This window comes from Lates calcarifer, linkage group LG12 (genome assembly GCF_001640805.2).
Source record: "Lates calcarifer isolate ASB-BC8 linkage group LG12, TLL_Latcal_v3, whole genome shotgun sequence".
NCBI classification, from domain to species: Eukaryota; Metazoa; Chordata; class Actinopteri; family Centropomidae; genus Lates; species Lates calcarifer.
Window position 1 is genome coordinate 24,883,580 of NC_066844.1, and position 21,498 is coordinate 24,905,077.

Sequence of the window (21,498 nt, forward strand, 5' to 3'; positions counted from 1 at the left end):
TAACCTTCACTGACCTGAGACCGGACACCAGGGAGTCGCTGTTCTTTCTTCACAAAGCTATGGAGAGCTTGGAAAGCCAAGTGCAAGGTCTTATGCCTTATTATTTTCCCAAAGTCGTTCATTTTCAGGAGTTCATGATTCAACAGAGCCTCACTCAGTGGTTTCTGCAATTTAGATTGTAGTTATTTTAATGCCTGTGCACTTTTTTAAAAGCAAAAATTAAGTAAGTTAAAAGAAAATGTTGATACTTACAAAATTTAGCATGCAGGGCTGCTTAACCTCAGTCACTACTCCACCCCGTTCATACTTGGAAAAGGCTGAAGTGTCACCAATGCTGAAGGAGTGAAGGCCTGTTGATTGAGGCAACATAAAGAAAATGTTGAGTGGAGGGCTGAAGTGCAGCTGTGTGTTAAAAGTATCAGCAGCAGAGCAACGAAACTGTGAATAAATAAAGAAATCATGGTAAAGTGACTCTAACCGCGGACTGTGATCTCCACAGGGTCGATGCTGTTGAGCTCCGTCATGCCTTGAATTTCAGAGAAAGAAACTTTAGTGCCGTCTGAGAATCCATGCTTCTGGTCGTCTGTGCAGACCACCACTCCAGGATTCCCCTAAAATAAAGACAATGTTAACAACCTTTAAATTTGAAATAAATATTCTAATAATGTTCAAGTATGCTCATTCCTTACATAAGAATCATTTCAATTTTAAGTCAGAGAGGTCCTTTGTGCAGAGTTTTTATGTACTTCCTGTGCATTATTTGATTTCCGTTCACAGTGCAAAGGTGTGCAGATCAGGTGAACTGACAAATACAAAATTTTAATATACCTACATTTCCCACAGGTGTGAATATTGGTCAGATGGATGAGTTAGAAAGGATCTTAATAGGTCACTAACATAAAACAAAAGGAAGTCATTACCTTAGAGATATTTTGAATCATTGCTGATGCAGGCATCTCTCCATTCTGGTCCAAGACCTCAAACGCCTCCCCAAAGTCACAGAACAACTGACTGCAAATGAACCACAGGGTTTTCACTTCCATGCATTATTAAGTGCATCCAATCAATCTATGACAGTTTGTCTTGCACACTTACCCACAGAGTCCTTTGGTGTCTGCCACAATGAACTTTATCCCATGTGAATGGCAGAGCTCACCAAAACGCTTCTGGTCACCCAGTGAGGAGTCAGTGAGGACCACCACCTGAAAAACAACAGAAAAAACTCAGAAAAGTGCTTTGCTCTTTGTTACTTTACTTGGATGTTTGGCCTTCACTGTGCAGATGATGTATGATGTATGTGTAGAGTTTGACACTAGAGGGCTGTTTTCACATTCATCTGCTGAACAGGGAAAATTTTCTCTGTGCTCACCCTGCGTTTGTATTTAGTACAAGAAGCAGGTGAACTGAAATTTTGAACATATCAGAAAGGAATTATAGCCAGACATAATAGCTAATCATAGCTTTTTCAACATGAAGCCTTAATGCACCTGTGAGCACTCGAGTGAAGTACCTCAAATTGCAGAAGCAGGTCCTCATCCAGTGGTCCAGTGTGTGCTGACACACGCACATGTGGGTTTAAGGCTGACAGCTGCTGGAGGGAACATGTGGCTCTGTTCTGACCCAGATGAGACTCCCTCAGGAAGAACTGTAGGAAAAATGAAATCACAGGTTGACTAAACAGTCTCAACTCATGGCTCACCTACCTGCTCATCCTGAAGCTTTTGATTGTACCGCACCATCTTCAACTGCAAACTGACTTTGCAGTTTGACTTTGACTCAGTTGACACAAAAACAACAGAAATTTTCTCCCTCTTGAATCTAAAGTCAACAGCTGTTTCCAAGGCCAAGAATGAAGCATCAAACTCAAAATTACAAACAATTTGATAGAGTCTTTTTATGAAACTCTCCTTAGCAGATAGTTGTAATCAATTTATGGTGACAGAGGAGGGGAGCAAATGTACCTGCTGTAAAAATGAAAGTGAACTGACTTCCTTACAAAAAGCCATTTACTGTAAACGACTCCATGTATAGCCATCTGCTTTTCCACTTGTAAAACCTTTATAATGGGCAATATGTTAAATTTAGACAGTTGTTTTATTACTTATGTAGCAGCTGAAGTACGATTTAAAAAGTTAAACATTAAGTACTTTTTAATTATTAATAGTGTGTGATCAATGTCATAATATCATCCCAAATCTTGCAACATTCAGGCAGTCAAGCAATAGCAAAAAAATAAAATAAAGAAAATAAAAAAATCCCTTTAACTGACTACACTTGACAGGTTTGGCAGGTTGTTGCTCCAACAGGAAGTTGTTTGCTTAAACCACAGTCTGTGAGTTTCATCTGAGACATACAGTATATCTACTAAGATATCTCATTATTCATTTATTTACTCATCTAAACAGATCAGACTTAGTACCTGGGAGGACAGGTCGGTCCACTCTGTGCGACCCTCGTCCTGAACAGTGACAGACTTGACTCCGGACAGGATCACATTCTTGGCAATTTCTACCCCGAGACCACGCATGCCTGCAATGAGGACGCTGGCAGTGCCCATCCGCTGCATCGCCTCATGACCCAGAACATATCTGTGCAGGTGAGAGGGAAAAAAACGAATTTGTGGATTCTCTACAGCTAAACTGTCCCCTTCTGATGTGTGAATGTGTGTACTTACAGCTGTCTCGAGTAGAATCCTTCATCGATTTCACCGATGTTTTCCATGTTGTACTTTTAAGAGGCTCCAGTGAGAAGTGACGAGTTTGGACTGAGGGATCAGCTGAACGGACACCTTACACAGCTGCAGCAGAACAGGACTAACCAGGAACACACTGTAAAATGAAAATACTTTCAGTTTGAATGAAAGAATTTCACTTTCGTTTCTCATCATTGCTTGAAAGGTTTGTCGTTGGGCAAAGGAATATTTCCTGGCCTCGCCACTAGAGGGCGACTCAGGACAGTTTACTAACCCAATAAAGGTCACAAAGTCCCATTAACACACTCTATGGTCTATGAGGAAGAGATGCTGATATTTCATTAGCTAATTGAACACAAGTGTAGACACTGACTTAACATATTACATACAAATCATAATAAATTACCAGTCCAAATTCTCATTCCTGCTGCCTCTGTCGCTGTCTTCCTCTGAACTGTTTGTCTCTTTCTCTCTTTTGCCACTTTAAAGTATCTAAATAAACTCGTCGTCTGGAATAACAAAGTTTCCAAGTCATTCTTGAAAACATTCATAGTACCTAAAAAAAAAACCGAGTACCACTGTAGCATGTTGTTTTCATCCTCTCTGCTGTGCACTTGACGTTAGACAGCTAACGTAAGCTAGTTAGATGTTTGCTTAGCTTAAGCCATTTTAAACTTACTCTGTACCTTAAAGAGCATTTATTCATAAAAAAAAATGTACAAATATTGTAGAAATAATGTTTATAAGCCCTGAGTTCGTTCATTAATTAATCCATAATCGATATCTGTCATGGCCACTTTCATTTAGCCCGGTTAGATGTAAGCGTGCGGTCCGTTTGAACGTCCTCTGACGTCCCGGCTATTTAACGTTAAGTTTTTGCGACTCGTGCAGCAAGTCCCGCCCTACTCTGCTATGATTGGCTGATACTCAGCGGCTGAGCGCTTGAGCAGCTGTCAATCAACGCGGTTGCTAACCAATCAAAATACGACCCTTGGTGCATCTGCAAATTTGAGAGTGAAACTTTGCCTTCATTCAGGTTTAAATTAAATTGAATTTTGTTGTTTTGTTGTTATTGTCAGGTCTTGCATCCCAAACTCTGAAAACTACTAGATCTGGCCTTGTATAATAACTTAAACTTCTGCTGCCCTGAAAAATGTATTCTTCTCATTGTTATTTCAGCTCGATATTTGACTTGACAGTGCAGAATGATGGTGTTGAAGAGGGAAAGTTTCTCAGTGCTCACCTGAGTTTAAGACGTCTATGTCCAAGCATGAGTTGACACATCACAGCTAGTCTGGAAGCCAAAATGCAATTTACACAAGTGTTGCAGAATACACTGAGGATTTACTTATCTGTGAATTAGCAGACATCTTGTGTCCAAGAATTGATCAATGTGGCAGAGGTAGAGGATGTATATTTTGGAAAAAATTTAAATAGTTAACTTTGAGAGGAAAAATCATGTCAGATACAAACTAGTATTTACATATGTCATAAAACATGTCTGGAGGGGATCTTTATCATTTCCATGGTGACAATAACAAAGATACACCCTAGTGTTGCTTAATGTGTTTGTCATTAATTTCAACAATCACAGTCTGGTGAGGAGTCAAAGAAAAACCCCAGTCAGAAGAAAGTACCGCATGCTAGGAGTGACCAGAAATGATTCATCATTACGTATCAAGCATAGGCTGTATGATGGCACTGAGCTCGTTGTGGTGTGTGAATGAGGAACAGACAAATTCAGCAGCTATAAAAGAACCTGAAATCAGTTTCAGTGTCCACATGATGGTCACAATCACTGCAATAGAATATAAAGCATTTTGTGGGGTGCATTTTCATAAAATGTCATGGTTTCAATCTTACTATCACTGTTAGGATTTTTCAGCAGTTGCTTGTTTTAGTCAATATCCAGTAAATATAGTGTATTATCAATAATTAAGATGTTTCTCTGACAACAATTAATTCATTTTTAATGTTTAATGTTTTATAGACTAGAGGAGCCAACATTTTCTACTGGGTGAGGGATGATCCCCATATTTTGTATACATGCAAACACAAACAGTGTTAGGTAGAAATAGACTGTAAACACAAAACAATAGCTGAGATCATTTGTTTTACAGCAATTATAATCAAAATGATTTCATTCAGTATTTGTTATTTTTCATATTAAATAGGACAGAATAATAGTCTGTCCGAAACTATCATAAAGCAGTATGATTTGAAACAACAGAGCCAACTTTGTCTTTTTTTTTTTTTTAACTTTTTGCTACTCACAGAACTTGGGTTGGGAAAATAACCATTTTATGGCACTTTATTTTGAAACTTCCTCTGGGAATGACATGAATATATCTCTGGAGATTCTCCTATTCAGAGGCAAAATGTTAAATATCCAAACCATGTATGGACCATATTGAAGTTGCAGGGACAGTGTACAGCATGTATGTTTGTTTGACCCCTGTCTTAGGGGTCAGGTAGTCAGAGAATTACACAGGGACAGATAGAAACTGGAGGCCTGGATGTGGTGTCCTTAACACAGTTTATTTGTTTAGTTTTGCCATATAGCTACAGCCTCAGTCAAACAAGTCCTTGTCAAGCTCCAATCAAAAACAACTTTCTCAGTGCTGTGCAACATTTTGCTACGATTCTACTGCAGCACTTTTTCCCACATGTAACATTAAGATGAATGATAGTGGATCTTTCTGCAGGTTTGAAGCAGTGTGAGGTGTGAAGAGTGACACTTTAAAGTGCATTTTCCTTGTAATTTCTACACAGTCTGTGATTACTGAACTTTGGATTCAGTGGTAGATGTTTAACTTTTGGATCTATAAAGCTTCATTTTGTCAATGATAAGACAATTATTTAGACACTGTATGATGATAAATAGCCTCATTTATAATAGGATTCATTTGCACGGCCCAGCAGGGTCCAGCAGGGTCCAGCAGGGTCAATTTACTTATTTTTTCCTCTATGTCAGTAGTGTTTTTATGTAACCGATAAAGCCACATTGCTTACGTATTCACTTCAGTAGAGGTGGTCTGACCAGAGAGTGAACACATTCCTCTCATAGCTTCCTGGATGGAGTCGTCTATATTTGAAGAGAAACATCATCCCTCATCTGAAAGAAATGCATTTCTGGCAGAAATCCTACAGGCGTAGATAGAACAGACTGTTTTCAAACCGTGAGAGAGTTTTTCCACTAAATTTAACACAATAGTGTCTGATTGGAAACAAGGTTACGGCTGGTGATATGATAGGACTCCTGGGAAGGAAACGATGAAGATATTTTGGGCTGGTCAGATTTCGCAACTATTTCATACTTCCTTGTTGCGGGTGCGGCTTGACAGGACAGAACCCACTTGAGGATTATCAGAGTGAAGCGAGTCAGAATGACGACAGCATTTCTGGTCTTTAACTTTCAAAATAAACCTTAAATCTCTCACTCAGAACATGTTGCAATGTTTCCTGAGAGGGGTATACACAAGTAGATGAAACTGTTGAATATGAAGGAAGTAGCAGTGCAGTTGGTGTTGCAAACAACAACAAAACAGGAAAACTACACAAGTCTATACATTGTAATGCATGCAATGAATAAATCACACTTATACTCAAATTCAAGGATGTTTAGATTTTGCTGAATTTAAACATCCTTGAAGGACAAACTGTGAATTATACATACTTATTGTTTATGATTGTACAAATATTGTCACAGTATAAGTAATTACTACATAGGCTAGCTTCTACTAAGCCACACACAGTGCTCAAATAATGTAGGAGAGTGCAAAAGTTCTAGGTACTTTTGATGGTTAGCTTCTTATCCATCATGCAGTGCCATCGGGGAGGCATCTGATTTCCCCCACATTCTCTCTGTAGCATAACAGCAACATCACAGAGACAGTCTGGGATTAAATAAGAGCACAGATCAGCTGAGATGGTTATTCATGCCATTATTACTGAAAGAGTCCTCTCTTCACTTTTTACTTTAACTTTATAAAGCTTTTCAGTGTAATTTCCATACTTTCTTTGTTTGTTGCATCTCTTTAAATCGTGATGTGAACTTCCCCTCTAGGGTTTTTTTTTTTTTTTACATTTCAAAGCCTAAACACTCCAACTATTTGGACTCTGTCCTTGAGTGCTTTTATTTTGAAGGCGAGTGTAACATCCGGTTTCCGTACATAAACTTGAGAGAGCTCGATGACTTGATGTAGTTCATTGCCAGTGTAAAACTCCTGCTCCAGTGGCACTCCGGCGCTGTCAGGTGAGAGCACCGCTGAGAGTGGAGCTTCACTGACGCAGGAAATCGCTCTTGTAAAGACGGGATTCACGTTTCGGGACTGTTGGACAAATTTCAACGACACTCCGACACTTTTTTCAAAGCGAGGTAAGATTCATTTAGTTTTACCTTTTATACAGGGAGGATGTCTAAAGCAGCTATTGGTCCACGTTAATGAATGACTCAACACACTCAACTCATCAGCTCAGTTTTGCTTTCCTGTACATGACATTCATTCTAACATTTATTATCAGTATAAATGATCACAGTCATCTTAACATTAATGTCTTCACTCTATAGAGCAGTGTAGGCTACATATGCTCCTCTCTGTTGTAACTTTCGAAATCCAATGCCCAGTGATGCGTTAAAATTAGAAATCCAGGATGTGAGTACTCATTAATGTTGGTATTTTTAATTTTTGTAGGTATTTTTAATTTTTGACAACATTAGACTTATATATTTCAGTGTTTATTCTCTGTTTGGTTCTAAGGTCCTTAACATTTCCATAGTTGCTCCACATGTTGCAGCATGTCATGTCTTGCCCACAGTAGATTTTTATCCTGACTGAACTTATTTTTCCACTAGTTGTATCACCTTTATAGTTTCACGGCCATGCATATGTGCGAATATCAAGTCTTATTTATCACAAGATGCATAAAAAAAAGCAGCAGCTACTCAATCACGGGGACAGAGAGACAACAGCAGCTGATACTTTTTCCTCTTTTCTCAGTCCTTCCTCATGCTGTATTCCTCACTTTAAACAAGCTAAAATGTTTACAGTATCTGCTTCCACTTCAAACGCAGTGAATCTGTGTTGAATGTGAGAATGAAATGTCTCTGCTTTATCTGTTAAATCTCAGTATTCCTTCTCTGTCTTCCCCCCGCAGAGCTCCCACGGGCTCTCCAGAATGTTCCCTTTGAGGAAAGTATCTTATAGGTAGCAATCAATCACAGTGGACTGTGACGTGGAGATGGTCACGTGGGCTGCTTTGCTGACAGTATGCATATGGATACAAACACGAGTTGCCTCAGGACAGCACGCATGTCCTCCTGCTCCTCACGGAGAGGTGGATTTCACTGTAAATTACTCCCTCCCCTACTTCCAATCGGAGAATCCCATACAGAACATAGAGGTGCACTGGGGAACGCATCAGCCAGATGTGTACGTTGGATGCCAGAATGTAATAGTGGCAGTCAACTATACAATGCAGAAAGTATGGGAAGTGAGAACTGGACCTGTTGGCAGTCCAGAATGTGAAACCTGTCAGGCATGCCACATAGAAACAGATCCAGGGGATCCAGTGAATACAGACAACGAGGTTCTGCTTTTGGATCCTGCTGGATTTCTTTTACCATACTTGTACATTTGTGGGAGCACTCAGCATGGGATCTGTTACTTCATTAATATTGAATCTCAACAGCATGAGCCTCAGTGTTTATACAAAAAAGAGGACAACTTTCCATCCTACTGTCGTGACTGTCTGGCCAGCCCACTCGGCACTAAAGTCACCATCATTGAAGATGGAGCCACATCATACTTCTTTGTAGCATCCTCTGTCAATGAGAAAGTGGCGCATACGTATCCCAGGAGGTCGATATCGGTGGTGAGGCCACTCTCAACTGAAGATGGCTTTCATATGGTCATGAAGGGCCTGACAGTGCTCCCCAGTCTCCAGAACTCTTACAAGATTAATTACATCTACAGCTTCTCTACCAAGGACTTCGTCTACTTCGTCTCCCTGCAGAGGGAAGATCCCTTCAAGAGCAATTCAGCTTTTCAGACCCGTCTGGGACGGCTGCCGATATCCATCCCTGAGGTGTGGATGTACAGAGAGGTGGTCCTGGAGTGCCGCTTCGAACCAAAACGCAGGAGGAGAAGGAGTGATGGATTCATCAGGGACACTGTGTATAACGGGCTTCAGGCGGCCTACTTTGGGCAAGCAGGGAAGAACTTGGCTGCCGAGCTGGGGGTGGACAAGAGAGAGGATATTCTGTATGGGGTGTTTGCTGAGGTGGATGAGAACGGTCAACCTCAAAAAAACTCAGCCCTGTGTGCCTTCCCTTTGAGTAACGTAAACCATGCAATTGACAAAGGCGTGGAGGCCTGCTGTAAGTCAGGGACAGAGCAGCTGTCCAGAGGTCTCTGCCACTTCCAGCCATGTGAGAGCTGCCCACATGAAGTGAGTAACTTTTTTTTCCCCTTTTTTATATGTCTGGCTGTCACTGCACCAGAGGAACAGTACAAAGGTCCCCCTGTGCCCAGACAGGATGTGACATATCCAGACAAACACTGCGTCATTAAGTCACCTGTGATCGGAACTAGTTTATCATTAAGCTTACAGTTTTATATTGTTTGAGCAATAAGGGATACTATATCAAAAACTGACACTACAGTTTGTACATAATGTAAATCTTTACTACTGGAATATTGTATGCCTGTGGCAACACTGATGAAGTGTGTGTGTGAGACAGAGAGAGAGAGAGAGAGAGAGAGAGAGAGAGAGAGGGAGCACGGCCAGATGAGAAAACTGGGAGAGGTGGATGAGTCAGATGTGTGCCCTGTATATTGCCACACAGTTTCTCTGCTCTGTTAAGTTTCAGTCTTTCCTAGGATAAGGGTGGCAAATGTTTACAGTAAAAAGCTTTGATATGAAAAATGTTTCAATGGGTATTTCAAGATAAAAATGATGCAAATTAACTCCTCCACTTGCTGGGGTTTATCTCTAAAAATAAATTAATAAAAAATGATCCTGGTCCACTGCCTTAGTTGATATACAACCAGAGAAGAGAGGTAAAGGAAACAACATGCTGAGTTCAGCCTCAAAACACCTACACGTAGCAGGGCATTTGGCTGCGGTGCTCTGCAAAATAATAAAGGTGTGGTCTTTTCCTTTCATGGAATTCAGACTGTGTCCTTTGAGCTCTTACAGCCATGTGTACACCTACAGGAATGTGCACCAACAAACACCAGTTATAAATCCTACTGATAAAAAGGTGGATTTCAAGGGGAGGGAGAGTGTAATACTGTGCTGGCTTTTACGCATTTTATTTGAGGAGCAAATAGGAAGAATATTAAAGATGTGAGGGAGCAGGGAGGAAGCAGTCACTGTTTTACTGGTTGAAAGAGTCGTAAAGCTGTCTTAAAACTGTTAGAATCAACTCCCAGAGTTGAAGTTTTTTTTTAGGACTGGACGCGTGTGATAAAATAACTTGGATACTGAGTGTATTCAGGCGCGAAATGCCAAAATACAGTGACTGTAAAGATCAAAAGACTTGAATATAGGGCATTCAGATTTTTGGAAGCACACAGGGGCATGCTGGGGCAGGTCAGCTAAACTGCTTTAGACTGGAATGTTTACCATTAGTTTAACATATCTTCCCTTTTTAAAAAAATATATACTTTTTGATTAACCGGTGTGACTCATGTTCTGCCAACTATCCACACACATCTGTCATCTACTGTTTTCTGTGTGAAAGTACGGAAAGTCCAGTTTCAGTGGCTGAGAAAACAGTCACCGAGTCAACATATGGAGCTGGAGTCACTGCAGTTTTATGACCTTGTATCTCTCACAGCTTGTTACTATGACTGGAGGCTGGAGCACTTCCTCTCTGAAAGGATAAAATAAGATTGTCTCTGCTTACTATTTTTCCTCCCCTCTTCCTGTCACACACGTACACATGTAAATGCACGTGTACTGTATCTGCTTAGGAGGAGACCAGTGCTGATGGAGGCAGATACAGAGATAAGAAATGGAAATCTTAAGTGTTTGAATTCCTGTTGCTGACTGTGTGCTAACAAACCTGCTACCTTTGTTCTGTATGTGCCTGTGCAGAACTCTGAAGGTAATGACACATGCAGCACCATGCCCACCCTGGTGTCAGCACCGCACTACAGAGTTGACCTCTTCAATAGCAAGATGAGCAATGTCCTGCTCACTGCTGTACTGGTCACCACTATTGGGGATTACACACTGGGCCACTTTGGTACCTCAGATGGCAGGATACTGCAGGTAACACAATGTTTGAGAATGAAATGGGGGTGTACGTATATTTTTTATTTAAGTTTTTTCCATTAATCTTGCTAATAATATTGCAATCCCATGTCTAAATAAATCATTCTTTATATTTTTTCTGTTTGTCAATCAGAAGCAGGTACATATTATGACTTTTTGTGACATTACATTTCTGTCTCACTGATTTTAGGTGATTCTTACCACGCACGAGCTCAAGGTTTTTGCCAACTACTCTCTGGGAGAGACCGCAGTATCCAGGACAGCAGCTGTGTACTCCCAGGATTCACTTCTCTTTGTAGTTGGCAATAAGGTAAATGTTGTAACAAGTGCTGCAGGTACTGTTTATTTTTTCTCTGTTTTACGTCTGGCTTACCCCACCCTCCTCTTCCTTTCACCCTCATCAAGATGTTCAGGGTGCCCTCTGCGGGTCCAGGGTGCGCACATTTCAGGACATGCTCCAAGTGTTTGACGGCTCCACGCTTCATGAACTGCGGCTGGTGTTCAGAAATCTGCTCGAGGCAGGATGAGTGTACCTCGCAGTGGAACAAAGACTCCTGTGCACCTGTCATAACAGAGGTAGATCAGCTGCTAGCCATGACGGATAAGCAAACGTGGAGCGTTTAAACACCATAAAGTCACACTGATTACACTGATCTGAACTGAACTGAGATGCTGATTGCTATTCTGGGTGGTAAACCTTCTGTCTGCAGTTCTTCCCGAAAATGGCACCTGCTGGCGGTGAGACGGAGCTGACGTTGTGCGGCTGGGATTTCCAGTCCCCTCAGCGACCAGCCATCATCAGCGGCAAGACCCACATTGTCACGGTGGGCACCGGGAACGTGTGCGTTGTCCTGCCTGGGAAGAGCAGTAGTAAAGTGTGAGTAACGCAGATGCAAAACACTGTATGTGCAATGCCACACTCAGTTCTTTCCCTCAGCATTTATGTTGGAAGTACTGCGTTAACTCTGACTGATTTTGTCTAGTTTAAATTGACGTTAACAATATTCATAAGATTTTTGTTTGATGAAAGTGCTGATAAAGAAACTTTTCTGTCATAGTATTACCAGTACAGGTAAAAAAACAACACACAAATACACACCTTATTGTGGGTTATAGACACATTTTATCAGAAACATTTAATCATTGGAGATATATACTTGATACATTCAAGACATTTGTTTCTGTGGAGCTGGCAAAAATCCATCTATCCATCCATTATCTATACTGTTTATCCTTTATAAGGGTCGTGGGGGGGGCTGGCAACTAGTATTAGAGAAAATAGTAACAGCACTTGATTTAAAATGTGGTGTTTTCAGTACACACAGTTTTCAGACATCTTTGTATCATATTCAAAATCAAAGTTGCTGAGAGGAGAATCGATCACTGGACATACACTTAGGATTTCTGCATTCTCCTGGGAAACAGAAACATTTTTTGAATATGGTGCAAATGTTTGATAGCTGGCCACATTTCCTGCGATTCATCTCTGTCTGACAAGCTGCTGGTTTCACTGGAACGTCTCTATTTACAGAATTCATAAACACATCTTTTTGTGTGTTCTTAATTCAGGCTAGTGTGCAAGATTCAGGAAAAAAGACCAAACCAGAACCTTAGCATCATTTTGGAAGTGCACGAGGGGAAAGTGGAAGGCCACTACTCAATCGAAGGCACGGCTCAGATGCCTGGCTTCTCTTTTGTGGTGAGAGTAACTTCTGTCATGCAGTTGAAGCAGTTTTTCAATGAAATGATGTATCAGTATATTCTTAATATGATATTTATTTGTGTATAATGCAGTGTTGGATTGTAATGTGATATATTTCATTTCTCTGTCTGATCAGGAGCCTAGCATAACAGAAATCAGGCCTGACAATGGGCCTGTGTTTGGAGGAACAACAGTCACACTGACGGGCAGGTATCTGAACTCTGGGATACAGCGAGACGTCTTCTTCGATAACAAAAAGTGTACCGTTCAAAGGTAAGCAGCGTAGATGGCTCCATGTTGATCTTAAGAGATGGTTATGGTCACCACACCACATTTATTTCACTGTGTTTAATTTAAGGTTCTTAATGTTGTACACATTTGATCAGTGTGATCTGTATTTATTTCAGTGCTCCTGAAGGAAATGAGACTTTATCCTCAATCGTCTGCCAAACAGCAGCTGCAGCAGGCGTTGGGAAGGTCCCAGTGAAAGTCACCATTGACGGCTTCAAAGTGATTGCCAATAAGATGTTCTCTTACAAGAAAAACCCCGTTATAACCTCTGTGCTTCCTCGTTGCAGTTTCAGCAGGTAAGACACTAACCCTAGATGACTCATGCTTCAAATTAAGTCATATCACTCTTGAACATATATATATATATATATATATGTATATCAGTATAAGATAAACCATGTATGTACAAAATAATTTCCATATTATTTATTAACATGATCATTAATACTGTCATGCAGTGGCTCCAAGCTGGTGATAGAAGGTCAGAATCTTGACTCTGCCCACAAAACTGTGCTTCAGTACACTTCCAAAAATCCCCTCATGCCATCTCTTCAACAAGTAAGTTATGATTTATTTAACATTATTTAACATTGTCTTAACATTATTCAGTTCAGACAGTCATTAAACTGTGTCTTGAATGCAGAAAAATAACAGTGAAATTAAATACTTTGACATAAACATAAAAACCTTTTTGTGAATTTCAGCAACGAATGGCCAGCCATGCTTTAATTTCTGTCAGAATATTACTACCCTGACATGGCAGATTTTTACGTTAGTTGTGATTTTAAACAATGTTTTATATGCTGTCTTCACCTCAGGTCTGCAACGGCACAGCAAATGCCACGCACATGGAATGCTGGGCCCCTGCTTTTCAAGAGGAAATGCCAGAGGAGAAGTCTGACATCGGAGTGATCTCTATTCACATGGATGGACAAAAAGACCTCTGGGAGAAACGTTTTGATTACCACCCTGATGCCAAAGTCATTCCCTTTGAAAATGATGACAAAGAATTACTTCTAAAGCCAGGAGAGACAGAAGTCTCACTGCATGTATGTTCACACTCTGACACTGTTTTTCCCCACATTTATGTACCTAAAATGTTTGTATGAAAATCTCATAAGTCATTCATTCAGGTGCATTCTTCAGTATATTACTCTACACAAAATATCAATTACTTGTCTTTTAAAATGTAAGTTGTTTTTTCCATATATTTAACAGCATAACAAACTGAATACAGTAAGCAAATGTATGAAGATCAAGATGACCATTGGCGGTGTGGACTGCAACGTTCAGGTTCTGCTAAATGAGCTGACGTGCAGGATTCCTAAAGGCCTGGTTGTCCCCAGTGAGGGATCACCTGTCAAGGTAAGAGAATCCGCTTTTTAAGTCGTCAACCTTAATCTAAATCAACGGATAGTAAATTAGCTTAATAAATATGTTTAATGAGAGTGATCGTCTGTTCTGCCACCATAGGTGTTTGTGAACGGGGAAGAATTTGACGTTGGTACTGTAGTGTATTACGACAACAAGACTGCGATTGCAGGCATTGTGCTGGGCATCATTGCTGCACTGGTATTAGGTGCTACCCTTGCATTGGTTGTAATGATCCATTTAAGGAAGAAAAAGAGAGGTGAGAAAAACTCTGCTACTTGATGCATTCTACTAAAATATAAAACTATAAAAATATAAAACTTCCAATTGTAAATATGATTTGTGATAGGAGTTTCTAATGTATGCTTATTCTGTACTATGATCTGTTTATAATTAACCTGACCAGCTGTGACTTCTGCCTCTCACTTAACTGTGTATTTTCATTGTTTATTGTCCAGCGATTTTCATTTATCAAATGTGTCCTTTCAGCCAGCATAGAGAACCGTTTATCAACAATGATTTCACGGAACCGCATGAGCAGCAACCCTGATTTCTCACCAACAGGTGACTACAGGCGAGGTGTGACATCAAAATTCATCCATCCATCCATCCATTCATCCATCCATTCATTCATTCATTCATAAATGCATATTAACTGTAAATCAAGCCTTCATAATGTATACCTAATCCTTCAGCAGCCCTGTGAAGCACAACTTTTTAAATATAAATGGTTTATAAGTAATTGTAGTATTGTACAGAGACTGATAAATAAGTAGATAAATGGGCACAAATTTCTCTATATCTTTGTGGTGAGACCCTTTCACCAAAGTCAAGGCTAATGGGATAAAGAACAAGCTGACAGATAAAGGTTAAAGTATCCACACTTTCAATCAAATACCTTCTTTGCATTGGATAAAAACATTTTAGATATGTCTAGATATAACCAACTGAAGTCACCTAAAAACACATTCACCAAAGTCTGTTTGGTGTTGAGTTGTACCAAAAGATACAACTGCCTTTTTACAATTTTTTGTCATCTCCCTTTGTGTGTTTTCGCCTGTGTGTTTCAGTGGATCTGTCCAGTCAAACATCAGGATCAGGAGGAATGGCCTTCCAAGGTTTATTATATGCTGCCAGCTATGATCATCTGGCCATTCCTTTAGTGCCACGGGACAATATCTCAGTGGTCAGCCTGAGCTCTGATCTCCTTGAAGAGGTCAAAGATGTGCTGATCCCTGCAGAGATGCTCAGAATTGAGGATAGTCAGATAATTGGCAAAGGTAAACTTTGTGGCTTTTATGTTTCCTACCTTTCTTTGTTTCTATTGTTACAGTTTAGCACAGAAGTTCCATAACAACCACTTTGTCTTTGTGTGCAGGTCACTTTGGGACAGTTTATCATGGATACCTGATAGACAGCAATAAGCAGGAGACCCACTGTGCTGTTAAATCACTGAACAGTATGTGAATATCCTATCTCTTTAAAGGAAATCATCATTATATTAATGATGGCTTGGCTGGTAGACTTGTCTGTATAACAATGTGTGTTTTGCAAACAGGGATCACAGATCTGGGGGAGGTGGACCAGTTCCTCAGAGAAGGCATCATCATGAAAGGTTTCCACCACCCAAACATACTGTCTCTGCTGGGCATCATGCTGCCCAAAGAAGGGCTCCCTCTGGTGGTGCTACCATATATGAAGCATGGGGACGTGCGTCATTTCATTCGTTCTGAGAAAAGGGTAAATTACGCAATGAACCTTTCTGGACCAGTAAGGTCATGACTGTGAATATTTGCTCTGTCATCCTGGCTAGGGTTTTACTACCCCAGACTATGAGCTCTGGTTTAGTCAATTATGTTTACTATTTCACTGTCCTCCACAGAACCCGACAGTGAAAGACCTGATTGGCTTTGGGCTTCAGGTTGCCAAGGGGATGGAGTATTTAGCCCAGAAGAAATTTGTCCACAGAGACCTGGCTGCACGTAACTGCATGTGAGTGTGAATCATACACCGATTACTGGCCTGTGGCTTTGTCTTGTCTAACGAAGGCCATTTTACTGTCCGTTTACAGTATATAGCTCCTCTCAAGCACACAATGGGTTTACAGATTTTTCCAAACAAGAACTGTTTAGGGTGATGATCATTTCTTAAGATGTCTCGTCTTTTCAGGCTGGATGAAACCTTCACAGTAAAGGTGGCTGATTTCGGCATGGCGAGGGACATCTATGACAAGGAGTACTACAGCGTCCAAGACCACAAACGGGCAAAGCTGCCGGTGAAGTGGATGGCCATTGAAAGCCTGCAAACACAGAAGTTCACGACCAAGTCTGATGTGGTGAGTGCACTTAACCCAGGACACAGAAAGTTTATATCTGTCATATCTGTATCTATAACTCATTGCTTATGTGTTTCCCAGTGGTCATATGGCATCTTAATGTGGGAACTGTTGACCAGAGGTGCCAACCCCTATCCAGATGTGGACCCCTATGACATCACGCACTACTTGTTAAAGGGACGTCGGCTTGCACAGCCCCAGTTTTGCCCCGACACTCTGTAAGAATCACAGCAAATATCACATAATATAAATTTATAACAAGTCTCAGTCATAATATATTATTCTTTAGCTTCACAAGGGCCATCATTCAGTAGTTTTCTCACCCACTCATATTCATGCTCACTCCCTCATTTATTCATTCCACAGCTATTCAATCATGCTGACATGTTGGGACCCAGAGCCTGAGTGCAGACCTAGCTTCCACAGCCTGGTTTCAGAAGTGCAACACATCCTGTCCTGTCTGGAAGGAGAGCACTACATCAGTCTGAAGGTTACCTACGTCAACTTAGACCAGCCAAGGCCTTACCCCTCACTGACTGGATCTGCAGATGAGGCCGAGGCCTCAGACTTGGACGCAGATTGTCACGCTGCCAGCTGAGTGCCTCTGAGTCCTAAGACTCTCTGACAGGAGCAGGATCTGGATCCAAGTTGGAAAGCATTACAAGATGAGGGACAGCTTGCCTCGTTATGTAGATTGTCAATCATGTCCATGAACCTGAGGAAATGAGGTCTGGCTACTGATTTAAGATGCTGTACGTACCACAGACTCTTACTGGACCTGAGACAAAATCATGCTGAAGTTCCACGCCCTTGCTGCTACATTTTATTTGTAGCAAAACAGAGACCACATGTAGATGGAAGTAAATTTTTTTTTTTTTTTTTTAACATCGGAAGCATAAGTGTGAATGAGACGAAGTGAATGTAACATACTTTTGTTCTCAATGTATAGAAAAGGATGTCAGCATACATGAGGATATTTTATATATGTCTCTAAGTCAGCGCATTAGACATGGAGCCCATGAATGCTGGCTTGTGCTCAGGGGTGAACTTTTTTACTTTTTTCCAAACATTTTTATCACCACATGGGAACAAAACGTAGATTATATTCCTTCATAAAGGTTGTAGAATGTAAACTTAATACAAGGGTACGTTTAAATGCAGAATAGCTCCACTGACACAGCTCTGCACCTACTGAATTATACAGCAAGCTTTATGTGCTGCAGATATCAACTGTACCTGTCATTGTCACTAGAGGGCAACCAACACCTCCTTCTACTGGAGTTGCCTGCTGCAGTTACGCTCTGCACTACAGCAGTCAGCTCAACACAAGGTGTTACACAAACAGTACAACTCTATCTGTCGAATGAACATGACAAATTCAATCTTTCAATTCAATCAACACAGCACAACATGTGGCACATTTTGGGGGGTTTCTTTGTTTGTTTGTTTTTGCATGTAATTAAAATGATCTCCACAGCAAACTAGACAATCAAAGGCATTTTAGAATGTATGCACTGATTTTTTTATTTTTTATTTTTTGACATTAAGTATGGTTTAACTAAAGAAATAGTTTATGTTGACCAGCAATCTTTATACCAAGGACAATGACTTTGGTCTTGATATACTTGATTTTTGTTATTGCTGCATTTCTTTTCTTTCTTTCAAGATTGAACTGTGCTCTGGGTTGCACTGTAAACAGTGTGTTTTGTACATGAACACAGTTTATTGCACATACTTGTCTCTAAAATGTGTCAACAAATGAAATGTCTCCCTAATTTTCTTACCTCATCCCCACTAACACAAAATCCTGCTGCAGATGGGCAATCAAGACAGTTCCACCTAAAAAAAGGACCACTTCATTCTAAACTATTTTATCTAGTATTCTACAAAAATTGCAGATAACAACAGCAAGAGAAAGCACATGAGTCCCTCATGAAAGTGTCTTATCAAAGCCACTGAAGAAAAAAAGGACTGTGAGTACAATGACACAGGTCTGAGGCAGCTCAGCTCTTGTTCTCTGCCAGGTGGAAGAGAGGAAAAACACACACTGTTAGAGGTCTGACTTATGTCAGCTCAACCAGAGTGAAAACTGCATGCTTCTGCCTAATCTGTGTATCTAGCATTTGTAATACGCTCTATGAATAATTTATGTATCTAAAAAAAGATTTTTTTAATCCCTTGCCTTCAGGTACAAGGTGGCGGTAATAATGACAAGCTCTGGTTGTGTTCAGGTAGAGGTTCAGGATTTGAAAATGAGGTGATGCTTCCAGCTGAGCTGACTGAGCAGAAAGCCAAACTGATAGACTGAACAATTGTCACGCAAGAGATTTATTAAAGACATGCAGAAGCAAACATATGATGCAACACGCCCAGATGGTGACTGGTCAGTTGAAGATCTGAATACTGATCTTTTTAAAGGGTATTTACTTACTGAGAGCTTTAGCAATCATTGCATTTACAAGACAAGGGGTTAGAATCCGCCCTGTAGACAGCACTACTCCAGCTGGACAATTTCAGTAGAAGAACAGAAGCGATAGAAATAGAAGCAAAACAAAAAATAATATGGTGTTGCTTTCCACAGCTGGACACAACTCTTGCCCAGCAATGTTTCTTCTAGACTCAAACAGCTCTTAAAGCTAATTTTGGCTATTTAGCGATGGCAACAACCTACATATAGCACCTTTTAAAAGCAAGTGTTGGACCAAGTTTTCTGTACTCTTCATAGTGTCACCTTGTAAAGACATCATGATTAATTTGCCAGTGCAGCCTCTGGGATTGAATGGATGCCATTGGCATTTAGAATAAAATTTGGCATGAAACAAGAACACTAGTCTCACATAGCCAGACCTATCTCCACAATTTGAGATGAAAGAAGAAAGATTGGCATCAGCTTTGAGAATGAAAAAGTCTTGAAAAAAATAGAAAAATAGCACAGTGGCAACAATTCTTCATTTTCCCCATTTTGTTATGATTTTATCATTTTTTTGGCAGTGTTTCTTTTTTCAGTTCAGGTTTTGATTTCAACACAGAAAACAAATGCTGTACTGGATGACTTCCAGGTTTGACCCTGTAAACAGTCTATCTATCTATCTATCTATCTATCTATCTATCTATCTATCTATCTATCTATCTATCTATCTATCTATCTATCAGCTATGTGTAGATTATCAAGTGTGCTGGCAAGCATCAGGTGAAACACTGTTAACTTTATAACCTCCACTTGCTGCTTTTTGAAACAAAATGAACCAATAACCAGACAATTCAGTGAATGTGTCGACTTCATCACTTGTGTTAGAAAATCAGCCTCTTTACGCTCTGACACAACATAAAAGGCTTGTCTGCAGTTTATCTAGCACTGTCATATAGTTGGGAGACATGCAGAAGCTGATAATTAGGGTAATTCTTATATGATGTGAATGTGGCGTCAGTTTAAGTCAAGTTAACCTGGAGCCACAGAAAACACTGTACAACTTTTTTCAGAGGCTGAGGGGTGCTCCTAATTTCATGAGAAAACTTCCCTTTAAAGAAGTTTGTTTCTAGAGGGACAAAACAATCCTTGTTCTTAGAGAAGTCAGAAAGAAGTTCCTGAGTAGCTACAAGTTTCAGTTGGTCTATATATTCAGAAGCACCAGATATGCCTCCACCTCCACCCCCAACTCACACTGACACACACACACACACACAGCCCCAACTGAGGGGGAATAGCTGCACTGAGAGCAGACCCTAAAGTATCTGGTCTAAAATTCCTTTTGTTGTCTTCAAGTGTATATATTTATAAATATTTTACACTTTCATTTCACACTGCCCTGGTTTTGAAGCAGGGTTCGGTTGGAATCTGTGAAACTGCAAATATCATACAGCAGCTGTTGTGTGATCCATGACAAACCGGACAAGGGAAAAGAAACCAGCTAGTCTTGGCTAGCTGTTTTCTGCCAAGACTTACACAAAATTTGTCCTCCACAGATGGGAGAACACAGGAAAAGTACTGATATCCAATTAGCACACCCAGTGTCATTGTGAACTGTGGTGATGAATGAGGATGGACCACTGCTTTTAAAGTCAAATCTGACTCTTGATGGTGCATGTTCAGCCTGATGTAAGCTAAAAACGTATGTGACCAAGTAAATTCTACATTTGCTTTAGGGTTGCTATTCCTTTTTATTGACTGGTCAGAGACACTGCAGAGAGTTCACTGACCCACAGAGATACAATCACTAACAACTGATCAAGCATGCTAAAAACAAGCTGGATGTCTCAGACAAGGTTGTGAGCTTTGGAGCAGTGGGGCACTGACCCTGTCTCAGCAGGGCGGTGACAAAGCTCTGCTACCATGTCTATTCATACTTTTCATCTGGCATTCCTCTGTAACAGATGCAACCACTTAGTGAGGTTTTGGCCTTTATTGTACTATGTAGCATCAGTTCTGCATTGCACCACTTGGTATAAAATGGCCTGAGGACTAAGACAAGAAAATAAAATAAACTTGCCTGATGCGCTGTTGTCGAGCCTTTCCTTGCAGCTGTTTTGAACTGGGCTGTGTATGAATTCACAGTCTGAAGTTTCTCAGCATTGCTCAAGGTCTCTCAGTTTTTCAAGCGGTTGGTGAGAAAAAGTCTGCAGGAGGAGACAGGGGGAGAAAATATGAAAATGCAACAAGAGTGTGCATATTTGATTAGCCAAAAACAAATGTATCAAGCCTTGTTGTTCCTGTTGTACTTTGTATAAAATGCTACAATATTAGTACTTTTCTACTTTTCTCTTTTCTCTAAATTAAAGACTGAGAAATGCATATATAAGACAGTCATAACATAACACAATAACACA

The 21,498-nt window shown here is 40.4% G+C and overlaps 2 protein-coding genes across 3 annotated transcripts in view; one reads left to right on the forward strand and one right to left on the reverse strand.

Annotated features, from left to right (window-relative positions):
• Positions 1–2,849, reverse strand: part of uba7 (ubiquitin-like modifier activating enzyme 7) — a 30,847-nt gene extending 27,998 nt beyond the window's left edge. Inside the window, 8 exon segments of the mRNA XM_018686686.2 lie at positions 15–164; positions 253–350; positions 479–611; positions 921–1,011; positions 1,096–1,202; positions 1,511–1,645; positions 2,420–2,588; positions 2,675–2,849. Coding sequence (XP_018542202.1) covers positions 15–164; positions 253–350; positions 479–611; positions 921–1,011; positions 1,096–1,202; positions 1,511–1,645; positions 2,420–2,588; positions 2,675–2,721 — 930 coding nt within the window. The 5' untranslated portion in view covers positions 2,722–2,849.
• Positions 2,850–6,426: 3,577 nt separating this feature from the next.
• On the forward strand, positions 6,427–21,165 carry LOC108889968 (macrophage-stimulating protein receptor). Of its 2 annotated transcripts, none has more exons than XM_018686685.2 (21): positions 6,427–7,070; positions 7,850–9,142; positions 10,796–10,972; positions 11,166–11,285; positions 11,381–11,551; positions 11,686–11,852; positions 12,545–12,674; positions 12,814–12,950; positions 13,085–13,264; positions 13,427–13,526; positions 13,787–14,017; positions 14,187–14,333; positions 14,442–14,598; positions 14,829–14,903; positions 15,410–15,619; positions 15,718–15,798; positions 15,898–16,079; positions 16,222–16,331; positions 16,509–16,674; positions 16,756–16,892; positions 17,041–21,165. In XM_018686685.2, the coding sequence occupies exons 2-21, from the start codon at positions 7,934–7,936 to the stop codon at positions 17,270–17,272; spliced, it is 4,119 nt and encodes a 1,372-aa protein (XP_018542201.1). In that variant the 5' UTR covers positions 6,427–7,070; positions 7,850–7,933; the 3' UTR covers positions 17,273–21,165. The 2 variants fall into 2 exon arrangements, with proteins under 2 accessions (XP_018542201.1, XP_018542200.1); XM_018686684.2 differs by having other exon boundaries at positions 6,429–7,070; positions 14,829–14,918.
• The last annotated feature ends 333 nt before the right edge of the window (positions 21,166–21,498 follow it).

What these genes read in the sequence shown, in the direction of transcription:
- LOC108889968 (XM_018686684.2), top strand. Translation starts at nt 7,934, where the DNA reads ATGGTCACGTGGGCTGCTTTGCTGACAGTATGCATATGGATACAAACA. An exon ending in TCTTTGTAGTTGGCAATAAG is followed by an intron (nt 11,286 to 11,380) that starts GTAAATGTTGTA and finishes ACCCTCATCAAG; the next exon opens with ATGTTCAGGGTGCCCTCTGC. An exon ending in GTGCACCTGTCATAACAGAG is followed by an intron (nt 11,552 to 11,685) that starts GTAGATCAGCTG and finishes TTCTGTCTGCAG; the next exon opens with TTCTTCCCGAAAATGGCACC.